The sequence below is a fragment of the Microcaecilia unicolor genome, chromosome 3 (assembly GCF_901765095.1).
Source record: "Microcaecilia unicolor chromosome 3, aMicUni1.1, whole genome shotgun sequence".
Classification (NCBI taxonomy): domain Eukaryota; kingdom Metazoa; phylum Chordata; class Amphibia; order Gymnophiona; family Siphonopidae; genus Microcaecilia; species Microcaecilia unicolor.
Window position 1 is genome coordinate 242,723,563 of NC_044033.1, and position 17,760 is coordinate 242,741,322.

At 46.3% G+C, this 17,760-nt stretch overlaps 1 protein-coding gene across 1 annotated transcript in view; it reads left to right on the forward strand.

Annotated features, from left to right (window-relative positions):
* Window positions 1-16,441, forward strand: part of LOC115466410 (zinc finger protein OZF-like) — a 40,749-nt gene extending 24,308 nt beyond the window's left edge. Inside the window, exon 4 of the mRNA XM_030197614.1 lies at window positions 14,874-16,441. Within this exon, the coding sequence (XP_030053474.1) occupies window positions 14,874-16,315 (1,442 nt within the window). The 3' untranslated portion in view covers window positions 16,316-16,441. The remainder of the gene's footprint in view (window positions 1-14,873) is intronic.
* The last annotated feature ends 1,319 nt before the right edge of the window (window positions 16,442-17,760 follow it).

The following is a 17,760-nucleotide window of genomic DNA, read 5'->3' on the forward strand; positions in this document are numbered from 1 at the left end:
TGTGATTTGAATGTTCTGGAGCAGCGCACTCGCGATTTTTTGAACCGTCTGTTCACAATCTGTATAGTGTGGTGTGTCTGGAAGACCCCGAAATCGTACATTGCATCGGCGGCTCCGATTCTCAAGGTCTTCTATTTTATCCCAGACTTGTTGGGTGTCTTGTCGGGCCTCACGGTGCTGGGAATCGAGTGTCTGGATTAAATCTGTTTGCTCCTCCAGGCGGTCTTCTATTTCAGTTACTCGTAGGCCCAGCGCGCCTATTTCTCCGCGTAGCTCCGCCCCCATCGCGGCGATGTCTGCCCGCACTGCTGTAATTATCTCCGTTTTTATCTCTTGTAACCATCCCCGAATTTCTTGCATATTTGTGTCCTCCTGGATCCGTCCCTCCCCCGTAGCGAATAACGACGGGGAGAGCGGCGGGGGACTTCCCCCTCGGGATTCGGGCTGGCGCTGTTCGGGGGCTGGCGTGGTTGAGCTCGCGGCTGGGCCCGTATACGCAAAAGTTTGTAAGTCGACCGCTGGGGCTTTCGAGGTCATCATATATCGCTTACCCCTAGTTTTAAACGCTGTTTTCTTGCGTTTCCTAGTCGCGCTTGCTTGTTCTTTATGCAGTGGGTTTCCTGATTGTTTGGGGCTGATCGGAGCTCGTGGCTCAGGCAGCCATTTCAGGTGGTGACGTCACTTCCTCCCCTGATTGAGGCAATTTCAAGTTGAGGTGTCATGGACTCGGCAGTGGTTTTGCTGGTAAAGTGGGATCAATAGATTAGTGCTATGCCTCCACCTCTCTTTCTTTTCCTTTCTGGTCCAGTGTGTGATTTTGTATCCTGGAGGGCACAGGTCTAGGATTATGGGGTCCTTTTGGTCGTGGATCCAGGTTTCATTGATGAAGAGTAGGTCAAGGTCTTCTGCCATGATCCAGTTTGTTAGTATTGTTGTTTTGTTTACTGCGGATCTGGCGTTGATGTAGCCCCCTTGGATTGTTTGGAATGGGTCTTCTGCGTTTGGTGTTGTGTGGACTTTTATTAGTTGTCGTTTCTTTGTTGAGGTGAGTTTGTTTGGACCCTTCTTTGCATTCTGTAGTGGTTGTCTGCATGTTGGTATTCTTCCTTTGTTTAAGTTGTTATCAGTTTGAGGTGTGGTGTATCTGATCAGTATTTGATGATTGTATAGTATGCGTATAATGTTACTTTCTGCAAGAGGGGTGGTTAGTGTTAAGTGGATCAGTGTTAAGGAGTAACATAGTAACATAGTAGGTGACGGCAGAAAAAGACCTGTACGGTCCATCCAGTCTTTCCAAGAAGATAAACTCATATGTGTTGCTTTATATGTATACCTGACATTGATTTGTATCTATCATTTTCAGGGCACAGACCGTAGAAGTCTGCCCAGCACTAGCCCCGCCTCCCAACCATCAGTGCTGCCACCCAATCTCTGCTAAGCTTCTGAGGATCCCTTCCTTCTGAACAGGATTTCTTTATGTTTATCCCACGCATTTTTGAATTCTGTTACCGTTTTCATCTCCACCACCTCCCGCGGGAGGGCATTCCAAGTATCCACCACTCTCTCAGTGAAAAAATACTTCCTGACATTCTTCTTGAGTCTGCCCCCCTTCAACCTCATTTCATGTCCTCTAGTTCTGCCACCTTCCCGTCTCCGGAAAAGGTTTGTTTGCGGATTAATACCTTTCAAATATTTTAATGTCTGTATCATATCACCCCTGTTTCTCCTTTCCTCCAGGGTATACATGTTCTGGTCAGCAAGTCTCTCCTCATACGTTCTGTAACGAAAATCCCATACCATTTTTGTAGCTTTTCTTTGCACCGCTTCAATTTTCCAAAACTGAACACAATACTTCAGGTGGGGCCTCACCAACGACTTGTACAGGGGCATCAATTCAACACCTCCTTTCTTCTGCTGGTCACAGGAGATTATTAGGAGTAGCTTGAAGTTATTCATTTTGGTTTCTTTTCGCTGTGGGCTACTAATAAGACTGAGTTTTGATGACTGGATGCGTGATAAGACTTTTTTACTTTGATGTGGGGTCTGGTGTTCTGGTCTTGTGTGTTATTTCAGGCTTAGTCTTTGGTTAATATTGTGGGGTTATGTATGTGTGTGTGCATGAGGTTAGTGCATGACCTGGTTTTTGTTTGTGTATGACTGTTTGAGATCTTGTCTGCCTGCACTATTTCTCAGTATGTTTTCCTTGGGTTAGGCGATGTGTGGCTTTGTGTTACCTTTTGGTTGGGCTGTTTTGGGCCACTTTCGTTGTATGCCTCGTCAGTTGATGAATTTGATCTGCGGTTCGAAATTCCCTTAGATCCTGCTGTTGATTTTCTTGCCAGCTGTTCTGACTGGTCGCTTTTGTTTGTTTGTTTTCTTGATTAGGTGCGGAGTCTGCTCTTGTAAGAGGGGAGGCTAGAGGTGTAGAGACTACTCGGTATGAAAGCTGTGCTGGGACTTGCTTGAAGTTGCTTCCCTCTCTTCACTTCAATTAGAGACCTAACAATTGAATCCACCACAGAAGTCTCAATTTTAAAGAAGAATTGTATATCATCAGGGTAAATTCTATAGAAAAGACCCAGTCCCTTCAGCAAAATGCATAAAGAAAGATCAAAATTGCTGAAAGGGCAGACCCTTGGGGCATTCCAGTCATTAACTTTATTATCTCAGATCTATACGATCCTTTAACAGCACAAAAACTCCGTTCACTCCAAAAAAGAGGAAAACTATCTCCCAACCACCCCAGTAATACCGATGGAACTCAGGCTTTGTAAAAGTAGTGTATGGCAGATTGAATCAAATGTCGCAGATATATCTAAGGAGACTTGAATAAGAGGTTGATTTGTCAAAACTTGTGCTTATAACATATGTCATCGAAAGCAGCAAAGTTTCGGTGTTATTCTCATATCTGAAGACAAATTGATATTTAAAAAATCCACCAATTGAAGCAACACAGCTTTTTCAATCACCTTAGCTATGAAAGGAAGTGATAAGATAGGTCTCAAATTCTCAGCGTTGGTATTATCCAGTTTAACATTTTTTATCAATGACATTACTGATGCATTTTTTAAGGAATCAGGTAAACAACCTTCCTCCAAAGACTATTGATTGAGTCATGAAATCAATGGTCAGTGTGCCTGATGCTAGGGTCCACCTTGGGGATCAGCGCTCAAGAAAAAGATCTGGGTATTGCTGTAGATAATACGCTGACATCTTCTGTTCAGTGTGTGGCGGTGTCCAAAAAAGCAAATAGGATGCTAGGAATTATTAGAAAAGGGATGGTGAATAAGACCAAAAATGCTATAATGCCTTTGTATCGCTCCATGGTGCGTCCGCACCTTGAGTATTGCGTTCAGTTCTGGTAGCCATATCTGAAAAAAAGATATAGTGGAATTAGAAAAGGTTCAAAGAAGAGCTACTAAAATAATAAAGGGGATGGAACTCCTCTCACATGAGGAAAGGCTAAAGAGGTTAGGGCTGTTCAGCTTGGAAAAGAGACAGATGATTGAGGTCTACAAAATCCCGAGGTGTGTAGAACGAGTAGAAGTAAATCGATTTTTTACTCGTTCCAAAAGTACAAAGACTAGGGGACACTCAAGGAAGTTACATGGAAATACTTTTAAAACAAATAGGAGGAAATATTTTTTCACTGAACGAATAGTTAAGCTCTGGAACTCTTTGCTGGAGGATGCGGTAACAGTGGTTAACGTATCTGAGTTTAAAAAAAGGTTTGGACAAGTTCCTGGAGGAAAAGTTCATAGTCTGCTGTTGGGGCAAACAATGGAAGCAACTCCTTGCCCTGGGATTTGTAGTATGGAGTGTTGCTACGATTTGGGTTTCTGCCAGGTACTTGTGACCTGGCTTGGCCACTGTTCAAAAAACAGGATACTGGGCTAGATGGACCATTGATCTGACCCAGTATGGCTACTCTTATGTTCTAACCAAACTATTACAAAGATCAAAACCAGAACTTGATATTACTTCCACACTATAATTTTTACTATTCATACTAGAAAATTCACTCCACAATTCTTCACTATACAAAATTGAATCACATAACCTCTCTGTAGTCTCTTCACTGTCTCTCTCTCTCTGTGTCCCCTGCCATTAAGCCTCTTCTCTCACTTTGTCTATCTCCTGTCTCTCTCTCTCTCTCTCTCTCTCTCTAACTCTCTAACTCTTCCATTCAGCCTCTTCACACTCTCTATCTATCTCTCTGCCTTCTGGCGTGCAGCATCTTCACTCACTCACTCACCCTCTGTGCCCTCTACCTTGCTGCTCTTCTTTCTCTGTCTCTGGCCCTGACATGTAGCCTCTTTACTCTTTCTTTTTGTCGCTTGCCATGCAGCCTCATTCTTTTTGGAAAGAAATGAGAATAAAGCGAACCTGCTAAACAAATACTTCTCTTCGGTGTTCACAGAAGACAATCCCGGAGAAGGACCGCAGTTGCCTGCCTATGGTTTATCTGGGAATGGAGTGGATATTTTGCCTTTCACAGAAGCAAATATTTATAAACAACTTGAAAATCTGAAAGTACACAAAGCTATTGGGCTGGATGAGATACATCCCAGGATACTGAGGAAGCTCAGAGAAATCCTGGCGAGACCTCTTAAGGATTTATTTAATAGATCTTTAGAGATGGGAGAGGTTCCACAGGATTGGCCAAGAGTGGATGTTGTCCCTCTTCACAAAAGCAGGGACAGGGAAGAAGTGGGCAACAACAGGCCCAGTAAACCTCACATCAGTGGTAGGAAAAATTATGGAGTCGCTGCTGAAAGAAAATATAGTTAACTTCCTAGAATCCAACGGGTTGCAGGATTGGAGGCAACATGACTTTACCAAAGGAAAATCTTGCCAAACCAATCTGATTGATTTCTTTGACTAGGTGTCCAAAGAACTGGATGAAGGACATGCACTAGATGTAATCTATTTGGGATTTTAGCAAAGCCTTTGATACGGTTCTTCACAGAAAACTCCTGAATAAGCTGGGAGGGCTGAACTTGGGACCCAACGTGGTGAACTGGATTGGAAGCTGTTTGAGTGACAGGCAGCAGAGGGTGGTGGCAAAGGGAGTCCAATTGGAGGAAAGGAAGGCGAGTAGCGGAGTGCCTCACAAATCAGTACTAGGAACGATTCTGTTTAGTATATCTGTGGGAGTCATTGCTGAAGGGTTAGAGGGAAAAGTTTGCCTTTTTTGTGGATGACACAAGGATAGCCAATAGAGTGGATAACCCTGAGGGAGTAGAAACCATGAGAAGAGATCTCCAAAAATTAGAAGAATGGTCAAAAGGTCTGGAAGTTAAAATTTAATCAATCTAGTACACACTGAGGTACCTATTAAAGTTCAGTCCCCCCCCCCCCCCCCCCCCCCCGAAAAAAAAAAAACCCTAATTTTTCAAAATTACCAGGAAACCTAATTTTTTTTTAAAAGTCAACTTTGTTTCTTCTTGTATTTTCATTAAATATAACCCCCCAAAATACTACTACCATTTAAAATTGTTCAGAATGTGATAATTGTTTTAGAAGCAAGGCCCACCTAAATCTTCACCGATGGACTCATATGAGAGAGAAAGAAACTATCAGCTAGAGAGGGAGACCCTCATGACTTGCTGTTACTTTTACCATTGCTGCCGCCATCTCAGTGAGGCAGCTTTCCGGCAGTGATGTTCACAGGAAAGAGAATTCTGATGCTGTGCCAACTGCTTGTAAACCCAAAAGAAGATTTTGCAATGCAATTGGGGTTACGGCTCACAGTTTGGAAACCGGTGCCTTAGAGGCTGCCTGTGCAGAAAGTGGTCTAGAGGAATCTCTAGATCTTTATAAGGCATTTGTCTGGGCATTTTTATATGTTTTTTTTTTTTGAGCCATTATAGTTTGGATTTGCAGGCAAGAAAGGATGAAGTATTGGATAGAGTGTGGATCGTGGGTATGGCTGTCCCACCCTTGTGAAGGTCACTGCTATGGTACTTGCCACTCATCTGAACTGCTTTGGAGGAATGCTAAGGAAGGAGGCATGTGATCCTTTCTTTTCTTTTTTTAGTTCCTCCAGAGCAGTTCAGAACCAACCCATGGTTATTTGTTCTGTAGACACGTGATTTTATTACAGAAAATGGTCTACTGGGCACATTCAGATTGGCGGTAGAAATCACAAATGAACTGGGAAGTTTGTGAAAAAAAAAGTGGCACACGAACTGTTTTTATTCTTGGTGACTTGAATCTGAGGAATATGATGGAAGCATTGAGAGGCCAGTCATCTAACTTTGTTATTAAGATACTGACTTAAAGGTAATCTGCACAGGGCATTTATAGGCTTAATTTGAGGCTAGTGTTTTCTATCTGGCTTACAAGAGTTATGATAACATCAGTTCTCCGAGGACAAGCAGGCTGCTTGTTCTCACGATTGGGTCATCGTCCGTGACGGCCCAGGAGACCAGCAGTCCATAAGAAAAAACAAAAACTTGTAGAACACACCGGTGCGTGGGCAGAGCGAACCGCGCATGCGCGAACGGCTTCCCGCCCGCGGCGCGAGTGTGCCTCTCAGTTTCTTTTGATCCGCGTCTTGAGTGACACGTTTTTTTTTTTTCTATTGTGCTCAATTTCGGCTCAGGAGACTTAGAGGGGCATAATCGGACGTGAACGCCCATCTCCATGGGCGTTTATCTCCGAGGACGGGTCCGCGAAGGGGCGGACCAGACCATACTTTCGAAAAAGAAGGGCGTCCATCTTTTGTTTCAGTAATACGGTTTGTGCCGGGCAACTGCATCGCATTTGGGTGGATTTGAGCTGGACGGTATCGGTTTTCAGCGATAATGGAAACTGACGGCGCCCAGCTCAAAAACGAACAAATCCAAGGCATTTGGTCATGGGAGGGGCCAGGATTCGTAGTGCACTGGTCCCCCTCACATGCCAGGACACCAACCGGGCACCCTAGGGGGCACTTGTAACAATTACAAAAAAAATTAAAATACCTCCCAAGTTCATAGCTCCCTTACCTTGGGTGCTGAGCCCCCCAAATCCCCCCCAAAACCCAATGCCCACAACTCTACACTATTACCATAGCACTTATGGCTGAAGGGGGGGCACCTAGATGTGGGCACAGTGGGTTTTGGGGGCAGTTTGGAGCGCTCCCATTTAGCAGCACAAGTGTAACAGGTAGGGGGGGATGGGCTTGGGTCCACCTGCCTAAAGTCCACTGCACCCCCTAACAACTGCTCCAGGGACCTGCATACTGCTGTGATGGAGCTGGGTATGACATTTGAGGCTGGCATACAGGCTGGAAAAAAAAGTTTTTAAAGTTTTTTTTTTGGTGGGAGGTTGTTAGTGACCACTGGGGGAGTCAGGGGAGGTCATCCCCGATTCCCTCCGGTGGTCATCTGGGCAGTTGGGGCACTTTTTGGGGACTTGTTTATGAAAAAAAAGGGTCCAAAAAAGTGACCCAAATTCTCGCTTCTGGCGCCCTTCTTTTTTCCATTATCGGCCGAGTGCGCCCATCTCTCCTCGGCCGATAAACACGCCCCCAGTCCCACCTTCACCACACCTCCGACACGCCCCCGTCAACTTTGTCCGTTCCCACGACAGACTGCAGTTGGAGGCGCCCAAAATCGGCTTTCAATTATACCGATTTGGGTGCCCATGAGAGAAAGGCGCCCATCTCCCGATTGGGAGGCGGGGCTGGTGGTTGGGAGGCGGGGATAGTGCTGGGCAGACTTATACGGTCTGTGCCAGAGCCGGTGGTGGGAAGCGGGGACTGGTGGTTGGGAGGCAGGGATAGTGCTGGACAGACTTGTACGGTCTGTGCCAGAGCCGGTGGTTGGGAGGTGAGGATAGTGCTGGGCAGACTTATACGGTCTGTGCCAGAGCCGGTGGTTGGGAGGAGGGGCTGGTGGCTGGGAGGCGGGGATAGTGCTGGGCAGACTTATATGGTCTGTGCCCTGAAGAGCACAGGTACAATTCAAAGTAGGGTATACACAAAAAGCAGCAAATATGAGTTATCTTGTTGGGCAGACTGGATGGACCGTGCAGGTCTTTTTCTGCCGTCATCTACTATGTTACTATCTCCCGATTTGGGTTGAAATATAGGTGTCTTTCTCTTTTGAAAATAAGCAGGTTAGTTTAGCGTTTACCGCTCCCCGTTTTTCTTTTTTTCTTCGTTGTAGTAGTTTATTTTTAAAAAAAGAGTTAGTTTTTCCCTTATTTTATTAGTTTTTCTTCACTTCTTTCCTTCTTTTTTCATCGCGGCCACCTTTTAGGCTGCTCGGCCGGGTCTTCTTTTCCTTTTTTGTGCCTTTTTATTTGGCATGATCGAGTCCTTTAATTTCGCAGCCGCCGTTTTTCCGTCCATGTCATCGAGGACTCCCAGCGGCTTCAAGCATTGTCCTCGCTGCAACCGGACCATCTCGGGTACCGACCCCCATGCGTGGTGTCTCCAGTGCCTTGGGCCCGAACATTTGCCAGCTGCTTGTAAGCTGTGCTCTTTAATGAAAAAGCGGACCCAAGTGTCTCGGGATGCTCAACGTGAAAGACTTTTTGCTGATCGGTCTGGTCCTTCGACGTCGGCATCTACATAGGTACCGAGGTCAGCGGCATCAGCGTCGATGTCGAGGGAAGCATCGACTTCGAGAGCGCAGGTAATGGCTGCTGAATGACCACATCCTCTTCGGTACCGAGGAGTCTCGATGACAGGCATTGAGCGAAGGCTAAGAAGCACCGTCATCATTCTCCTTCCATGCGCGGTACCGAGAGCTCCGGAGAGCCGAGGGATTCGGCACCCGAAAAGCGTCGGCGCTGAGAGGACCGCTCACCCTCTATACAGGAGGTGCCGATGCGTCGGTCTTCTGGTAGCTTGGTACCGGCTCTTGAGCCCCCTCAGATTCTGCCACCGGCTCCTGCACCGGCCCCACAGACTTTTCTGATGGAAGCTCTCGATGAGCGCATCAGGGCCCTTCTTCCACAGCTTCTGGAGGGATTGTTGCGCCAGTCTGCTTCGGTGCCAGGGGTGCTTGCGCCTTCTGCATCGACTGTGGAAGCGGCATCTGGGCCTTCACCTGTGGTGAGGTTCCCGTCCTCGGTGCCGCTTGTGGCATCGACGTCGGCCACCACCCGGGTCGATTCGACATCGGCGAGGAAGTTTCGCCGCAGTCCAGGCAGGAATTGACTTCTCAACATCCCCCTCGAGGCCGTCATTCCTCGACATCGAGACAGGCTCGGGTTTGGGCTAGTTTCTACACTCAAGGAACTTTTGTCTGATACCGATGATCAGAGCTCGCGGGAGGAAGAGGAAGATCCCAGATACTTTTCTGAAGAAGAGTCCTATGGGGTCCCCTCTGATCCTACTCCGCCTATTGAAAGAAGGATGTCTCCCCTTGAGAGTCTTTCTTTTTCTTTCTTTGTTCTGGAAATGTCTAAGGATATTCCCTTCCCTATGGAGGTTGTGGATGAGCCCAGGGCCGAGATGCTCGAGGTCTTGGACTATCCTTCTCCACCCACAGAGGTTGCAACGGCCCCCTTGTATTACACACTCAGGGAAGTTCTTTTGCGAAACTGGTCGTTCCCTCTATCTAATCCAGTGGTCCCCAAAAAAGCTGAGTCCCAGTACAGAGTCCATGGAAAACCAGTAATGGTGGTGGACTCTGCTCTCAGAAGAGCCAAGAGTACTAGAGACTATGCCTCGGCGCCCCCAGGCAGAGAGTCTAGGACCTTGGATTCTTTTGGGAGAAAGACGTATCAGGCCGCTATGCTCGCAGCCAAGATCCAAACATACCAGCTCTACACAAGCATCCACTTGCGGAACTCGGTCTAGTTTGGTCGAAGCACTTCCTCCGGAGCTCGCCGAACCTTTTCACCAGGTGTTCAGGCAGCAGAAGGCGTGTAGCAAATTCCTGGCCAGGGGTACTTACGACACTTTTGATGTGGCATCCCGAGTAGCTGCTCAAGGTATAGTGATGCGCAGACTCTCATGGCTGCGTGTCTCAGACCTGGATCATAAGACCCAGCAGCTAATGGCGGATGTTCCTTGCCGGGGGGATCTTTTTGGAGAAAAAGTAGAGGATATGGTCGATCAGATCAAGAAGCACCATGATGCTATGGATTCTCTCTCCTGCCAGGCGTCTTCTGCTACAGCTTCCTCATCTAGGAGGTTTTTTGGAGGGAAGAGGAGTGCTCCCTATTCCTACAATAGGCGTAGGTACACTCCTGCTTCTCGGCAGCCTATCCAGGCTCAGTCCCAGCACACTCGTTCCCGTCAAAGGCGTGCGACTAAGGCCCCTGCAGCTCCCCAGCAAAAGCAAGGGACGGGCTTTTGACTGGCTCCAGTGCAGCATAGCCTCAGAAAAAGTGTTCGTGCCAGACGACTTGCTGGTCGGAGGGAGGTTGATATTTTTTCACCAAAGGTGGCCTCTTATAACCTCCGACAGGTGGGTTCTTCAAATAGTCCGGTTAGGATACACTCTCAATCTGGAATCCTTGCCTCCAAATTGTCCCCTGGGATCTTAGTCTTTCAGCTCCCAGCACAAGCAGGTACTTGCAGAGGAACTCTCCGCCCTTCTAAAGGCCAATGCGGTTGAACTCGTTCCACCAGGGGAAGAAGGGCTGTGATTCTATTCCAGGTACTTCCTTGTGCAAAAGAAAACATGGGGATGCGTCCTATCCTAGACCTTTTCTTAGTCCGAGAAAAGTTCAGGATGGTTTCCCTGGGCACCCTTCTTCCCATGATTCAGGAAAACAATTGGCTATGCTCTCTGGACTTAAAGGATGCCTATACCCACATCTCGATACTCCCAGCTCACAGGAAGCATCTTCGATTTCAGTTGGGAACTCGGCACTTTCAGTACTGTGTACGGCCTCGCGTCTGCGCCCAGGGTCTTCACAAAGTGCCTGACAGTTGTCGCAGCATTGCTACGCAGACTGGGAGTGCATGTCTTTCCTTATCTTAACGATTGGCTGGTGAAGAGCACCTCAGAGGCAGGCGCTCTACAGTCCATGCAGATGACTATTCGAGTGCTAGAGCTACCGGGGTTCGTAATCAATTATCCAAAGTCCCACCTTGTCCCGGTTCAAAAATTGGAGTTCATTGGAACTCTGTTGGACACATGGACGTCTCGAGCTTATCTTCCCCAGACAAGGGCAGACAATCTCCTGGCCCTAGTATCTTTGGCTCGAGCGTCTCAAGAGATCACAGCTCAGCAGATGTTGAGACTCTTAGGGCACATGGCTTCCACAGTTCATGTGACTCCCATGGCACGCCTACATATGAGATCAGCTCAGTGGACCCAAGCTTCCCAGTGGTGCCAGGCCACAGGGGATCTAGAGGATGTGATCCATCTCTCCACCGACTTTTGCAGTTCCAGTGTCATGGGATCTCAACGTCGTTCTCACCCAGCTGATGAAAGCTCCTTTTCAGCCACTGAATTCCTGTCATCTGAAGTACTTCACCTGGAAGGTCATTTTCTTGGTGGCAGTTACTTCAGCTTGTAGAGTCAGTGAGCTCCAAGCCCTGGTAGTGCATGCACCTTATATCAAGTTTCATCATAACAGAGTAGTCCTCCGCACTCACCCTAAGTTCTTGCCGAAGGTGGTGTCGGAGTTCCATCTGAACCAGTCAATTGTCTTGCCAACATGTTTTCCCTGTCCACACACCCGCCCTGGTGAGGACAAGTTGCACACCTTGGACTGTAAGAGAGCATTGGCCTTTTACGTGGAGCGGACAAAGCCCTATAGACAGTCCTCCCAGTTGTTTGTTTCTTTTGACCCTAACAGGAGGGGAGTTGCCATCAGAAAACGCACAATCTCTAATTGGCTAGCAGATTGCATTTCCTTCACTTATGCCCAAGCTGGGCTGACTCTGGAGGGCCATGTCATGGCTCATAATGTTAGAGCCATGGCTGCATCCATGGCTCACTTAAAGTCAGCTTCCATTGAAGAGATTTGCAAGACTGCAACGTGGTCATCAGTCCACACATTAACATCTCACTACTGCCTTCAGCAGGATACCCGATATGACAGTCGGTTTGGGCAGACGGTGCTGCAGAATCTGTTCGGGGTTTAGAATCCAACTCCACCCTCCTAGACCCATTTTGTCAGGTTCCCAGGTTCAGAGCCTGCGGGGCCGGGCTCTGGAGCAAACGTGAGCCCTTGGGCTGCTGCCGAGGAGCGACAGCAGCAGGCAAAACCCGCCAACCAACACTGGGCAAGCACACCGGCAGGGACTGCAGGCACCACCCAGCGAGCCGGAACACATGGACTGGAATCCCCCGGACTGGAGGACACAGGACTGGAATACTGGATGGGAACACACTGGACTGGAACACACACCGGACTGGAACACACACTGGACTGGAGCACACTGGACTGGAGAATACTGGACTGGTCCGTACAGCTTCACCTGCACTTAGCCACTGCCCCCCCAAGGGTTTAGCCCCTGGGTTCGAGTGGCCAGCAGGACTTACCAGAAACCAGATGACACAGGGACCAGGACTAGAACAAGCTTGAAACTGAAGTGCTCCTAAATCCTAAACTGGCAAAAAGTGTTCCTAAGCCCTTGTTTGTCCTGTTTGTCTGTCCTAATTAGATTGTAAGCTCTGTCGAGCAGGGACTGTCTCTTCATGTTCAAGTGTACAGCGCTGCATAAGTTTAGTAGCGCTATAGAAATAAGTAGTAGTAAGTAGTAGACACCAATAGAAGAGCTCCTAAGCCCTACATTAACAGCTGTGCTCCTAACAGAAACTAACAGGGGTGCCCCTACGCCCTACACTAACAAAAGTGCAGGGAAGCCACAAGGGAAAAGCAAGGAAGAAAAACACAAGAACTAGCAAAGGTGCTTCCTAAGCACCGAGCTACAGCTGTGCCCCACAGCACTAAACTAACCAAGCACTAAACCCACAGAAGTGCTTCTAACAGAAACTAACAGGGGTGCAGGAAAGCCACAAGGGAACAAGCAGGAAAGCCAAATACACAAACAACACAGGTGCTTCCTAAGCACTAAACTAACAAGGGTGCTCTAAGCACCAAACTCCAGCACTACACTAATAGAAGTGCTTCTCACCATAACAACAGGGAAAGCAGGGGAGCCAAAGGGAAAAAGCAGGGGAGCTAAACACTTACAAGTCACAAGTGCACACTGCACTAACACTGACCTTAGCAAAAGCAAGCAGGGAAACTAGACACAGTCAGAAGTGCACACTGGCACCACCCTACCTAAAGCAAACACAACCGTTGCAAAGGCCCTGAAGGGAAGAACACCACTTCCTTATCAAGGCCCTCCCAGATGATGTCACACTCCCTAGAGCCAGGCAGACAGCACACTGAAACCCCGAGAGGCCTAACCCACACCAATGCAGCACCGTGAAGCTCTTGAAGCCAGTACACCCAAAGAGAGGTAGAGCTAACTCAGTCCACACACACAGCTGTAGTAAAGTGAAACAATTAGAGTCATGCTGCTGGAAGCTGCCAGCATAGAGAGAGAGAGAGCTAGCTCAGAAAGGACAGACAAAAGAAACAGAAGCCAGCTAAGAAGCTGACCCCCAGGAAAAAGGTAAGTTTGATAGGGGTTCTGACCACGATCATAACACATTTATGCTCTGTTCCAGGCTGCACTCTCACTTAGTTGTTTTTCTTTTCAGGTCAATCTATGTTATGTCCTCGCCGTTGCGAGGCCCAATTGACCTATGTTCATTGTTTTGAGTGACAACACCACAAAGAAGAGTCCAAAAACTCCCGCAGAAGGACAAAATAATAGCTTCCGCTCATTTTTGTTATTACATTGTTTTGAGTGAGCCTGGGGGCTAGGGATACCCCAATCGTGAGAACAAGCAGCCTGCTTGTCCTCGGAGAAAGTGTAGATACATACCTGTAGCAGGTATTCTCCGAGGACAGCAGGCTGGTTGTTCTCACAAACCCTCCCTCCTCCCCTTTGGAGTTGTTCTATTCTCTGTTTTTGCTTTTTATTAAACTGAGAGGAACGCTCACGCGGCGGGCAGGAAGCCGTTCGCGCATGCGTGGTTTGCTCTGCCCGCGCGCCGGTGCGTTCTAGAAGTTTTTGGTTTTTCTTATGGATTGCCAGCCTCCTGGGCCGTCGCAGAAGACAAACCAATCTTGAGAACAATCAGCCTGCTGTCCTCGGAGAATACCTGCTACAGGTATGTATCTACACTATACATAGCATTAGAATAAAGTAGTATAGTATAACAATAAAATATATGACTGTATAGCAATTTTAAAAAATGAGGGCAGACCAAATTTCTCCCTCTGTAAGTTAAGAGAATATTTTCAGAATATTGCATAGGTAGAATATTGGTATTAACACACAAATGTCACAATATCTCATTCAAAATATTTATGTGGGGTGTGAGTTTGTAACTGTGAACACCTAAGGTTTGATACTCAAAGCAATTTAAGCAGGAAGGAGAGATTCCTGCCCACTTAAATCCTCTGGGACCGCCTAACCCCCAATATACATTGGCACTAAAGCAGGCTGTACCCCTGAATATCGCATCTGACCGCTAACAAAGAAAGTGAGCAGCTCAGAGACGGTACAGGGGGGAGGCATTTTTGGAGGAGCCCAGGGTTGTGTGTTTGCTGGTTCATACAGGATGTAAACTACTGAATACTGGGCCGGCACCCACATAACTTTTTTTTTTTTCATTTGACACCCCCCCCCCCCCCCCAAGCCCTCTGCTGCCTTCCTGACAAAGCTCCCTCCTTTCTTTCTTTCTCCCTTCCACCCCCAGCCGGTTCTACGTCTATCGCAGGTGCTCCTGTGGGTTTTCAGAGCAGGTGCGCAGCCTCCTCACTCCTGCCCCTTGTGGCTTCCTGCTTTAAGAATGTCAATTTCCATAGCTGTAAAATTAAGGATCTTACTCTTATTTTTTATCCAACAGATGATGGGTTTAGGAGTGATAGTGAAAGAGTGGGAATGTACGATGAGTGGCAGAAAGAGGAATGGAAACACGAAGACACCTCAAGAGACAACACAGATCCTTCATCTGACTGTGAGGAAGGTATTGGTAGCATAATACCAGGCGGCCTGAAAGCAATAGGCCAGAAAGGAGAAAGATTAGACAGACCAAAGACAAACTGCAGCTATTGCCCCAAACTTGTACAATCTGGAAGACTGAAAGGTGAGAGAGATTTTAAAAGTGCTGGTATTTGGGAGAGCTGTACCACTGACTCAAATTCTATTGAACACCACAGAAGCAGACTAAGGACTGGCGTTCACGATTGTCAGGGTATAAGAAATAAAAGTTCTGAATGTGATACATGTTTCAAAAGCAAAGCCTATCTGCAATTGCATGAAATGACTCACACAAAAAAGAAACCGTTTAAATATTCTAATTGTGATAAAAGTTTCAGTCAAAAAAGGAGTCTTCAAAGTCATAAAATATCTCACACAGGTTCAGAATGTGATAAATGTTTCACAAGGAAGGGTAATCTGACACAGCACAAAAGGATTCATACAGGAGAGAAACAATTTAAATGTTTGGAATGTGATAAATATTTCAGAATCAAAGCCCAGCTGAACATTCACAAAAGAATTCATACGGGAGAAAAACAATATAAATGTTCAAAATGTGATAAATGTTGCAGAAGTAAGCATGATCTGGTACAGCACGAAAGGACCCATACAGGAGAAAAACCATTTAAATGTTTAGAATGTGATAAGTGGTTCAGAAGCAAAGCAAATCTGCAGTGTCATAAACGGACTCATTCAGGAGAGAAACCATTTAAATGTTCAGAATGTGATAAATGTCTCAGAACCTGGAATGGTCTGAAATGTCACAAAACAACTCATACAGGAGAGAAACCATTTAAATGTTCAGAATGTGATAAATATTTCAGCAGAAAGGTTGGGTTGAAACAGCATGAATGGATTCATACAGGGAAACTATTTAAGTGTTCAGAATGTGATAAATGTTTTAGAAGGAAAACGTACCTCAAACTTCACCGAATGATCCATACAGGAGAGAAACCATTTAAATGTTCACAATGTAATAAATGTTTTAGAAGGAAAATTGAACTTGAACTTCATCGAATGACCCATACAGGAGAGAAACCATTTAAATGTTCAGAATGTAATAAATGTTTCAGAAGTAAGACTGAGTTGAACTCTCACAAAATGACACATACAGGAGAGAAACCGTTTAAATGTTCAGAATGTGAAAAATGTTTTAGAAGTAAAACAGAACTCAAATACCATCGAATGACCCATACAGGAGAGAAACCATTTAAATGTTCAGAATGTGAAAAATATTTCAGAAAGAAGACCCAGCTAAAACGTCATCAAAACACTCATACAAGAGAAAAACCTTTTAATTGTTCATAATGTAATAAATGTTTTGTGCCTTTTCACCTCGACCTTGCTTTTAATAGGATTTACATAGGAGAGAAATCACTTATATGTGTTCAGAATGTAATACATATTTCATAGTAACATAGTAGATGATGGCAGAGAAAGACCTGTACGATCCAACCAGTCTGCCCAACAAAATAAACTCTAGCCCCGCCTCACAACCACCGGTGCTGCCACCCAATCTCTGCTAAGCTTCCGAGGATCCATTCATACTGAACAGGATTCCTTTATGTTTATTCCACACATTTTTGAATTCTGTTACCGTTTTCATTTCCACCATCTCCTGCGGGAGGCCATTCCAAATATCCACCACTCTCTCTGTGAAAAAATACTTCCTGATATTTTTTTTTTAGTCTTCCCCCCTTCAACCTTATTTCATGTCCTCTAGTTCTACCACCTTCCCATCTCCAGAAAAGATTTGTTTGCGGATTAATACCTTTCAAATATTTGAACGTCTGTATTATATCACCCCTGTTTCTCCTTTCCTCCAGGGTATACATGTTCAGGTCAGCAAGTCTCTCCTCATACATCTTGTAACGCTTCCAGTCTTTTTACATTCTTAGCAAGATACGGCCTCCAACACTGAACACAATACTCTAGCTGAGGCCTCACCAACGACTTGTAGAGGGGCATCAACACCTCCTTTCTTCTGCTGGTCACATCTCTCTCTATACAGCCTAGCAACCTTCTGGCTACAGCCACTGCCTTGTCACACTGTTTTGTCACCTTCAGATCCTCAGATTATCGCCCCAAGATCCCGCTCCCTGTCTGTACATATCAGACTCTCACTGCCTAACACATACGTTTCCCGTGGATTTCTACTCCCTAAGTGTATCACTTTGCATTGAATTTTAATTGCAAACCTTAGACTATTCTTCTAGCTTCTGCAGATCCTTTTTCATGTTTTCCACTCCCTCCGGGTGTCCACTCTGTTACAAATCTTGGTATCATCCGCAAAAAGGCAAACTTTACCTTCTAACCCTTCGGCAATGTCACTCACAAATATATTAAACAGAATCCGCCCCAGCACTGATCCCTGAGTCACTCCACTACTCACCTTTCCCTCATCCGAGTTAATTCCATTAACCACCACCCTCTGGTGTCTGTTCATCAACCAGTTCCTAATCCAGTGCACCACGTTGGGCCATCTTCAGCCTATGAAGTTTATTTTTTATTTTTATTTATTTTTGTTACATTTGTACCCCGTGCTTTCCCACTCATGGCAGGCTCAATGTGGCGGGCAATGGAGGGTTAAGTGATTTGCACAGAGTCACAAGGAGCTGCCTGTGCCGGGAATTGAACTCAGTTCCCCAGGACCAAAGTCCACCACCCTAACCAGTAGGCCACTCCTCCACTCAAGAGCCTCCTGTGGGGAACCATGTCAAAAGCTTTGCTGAAATCTAAGTAGATTAGATTTC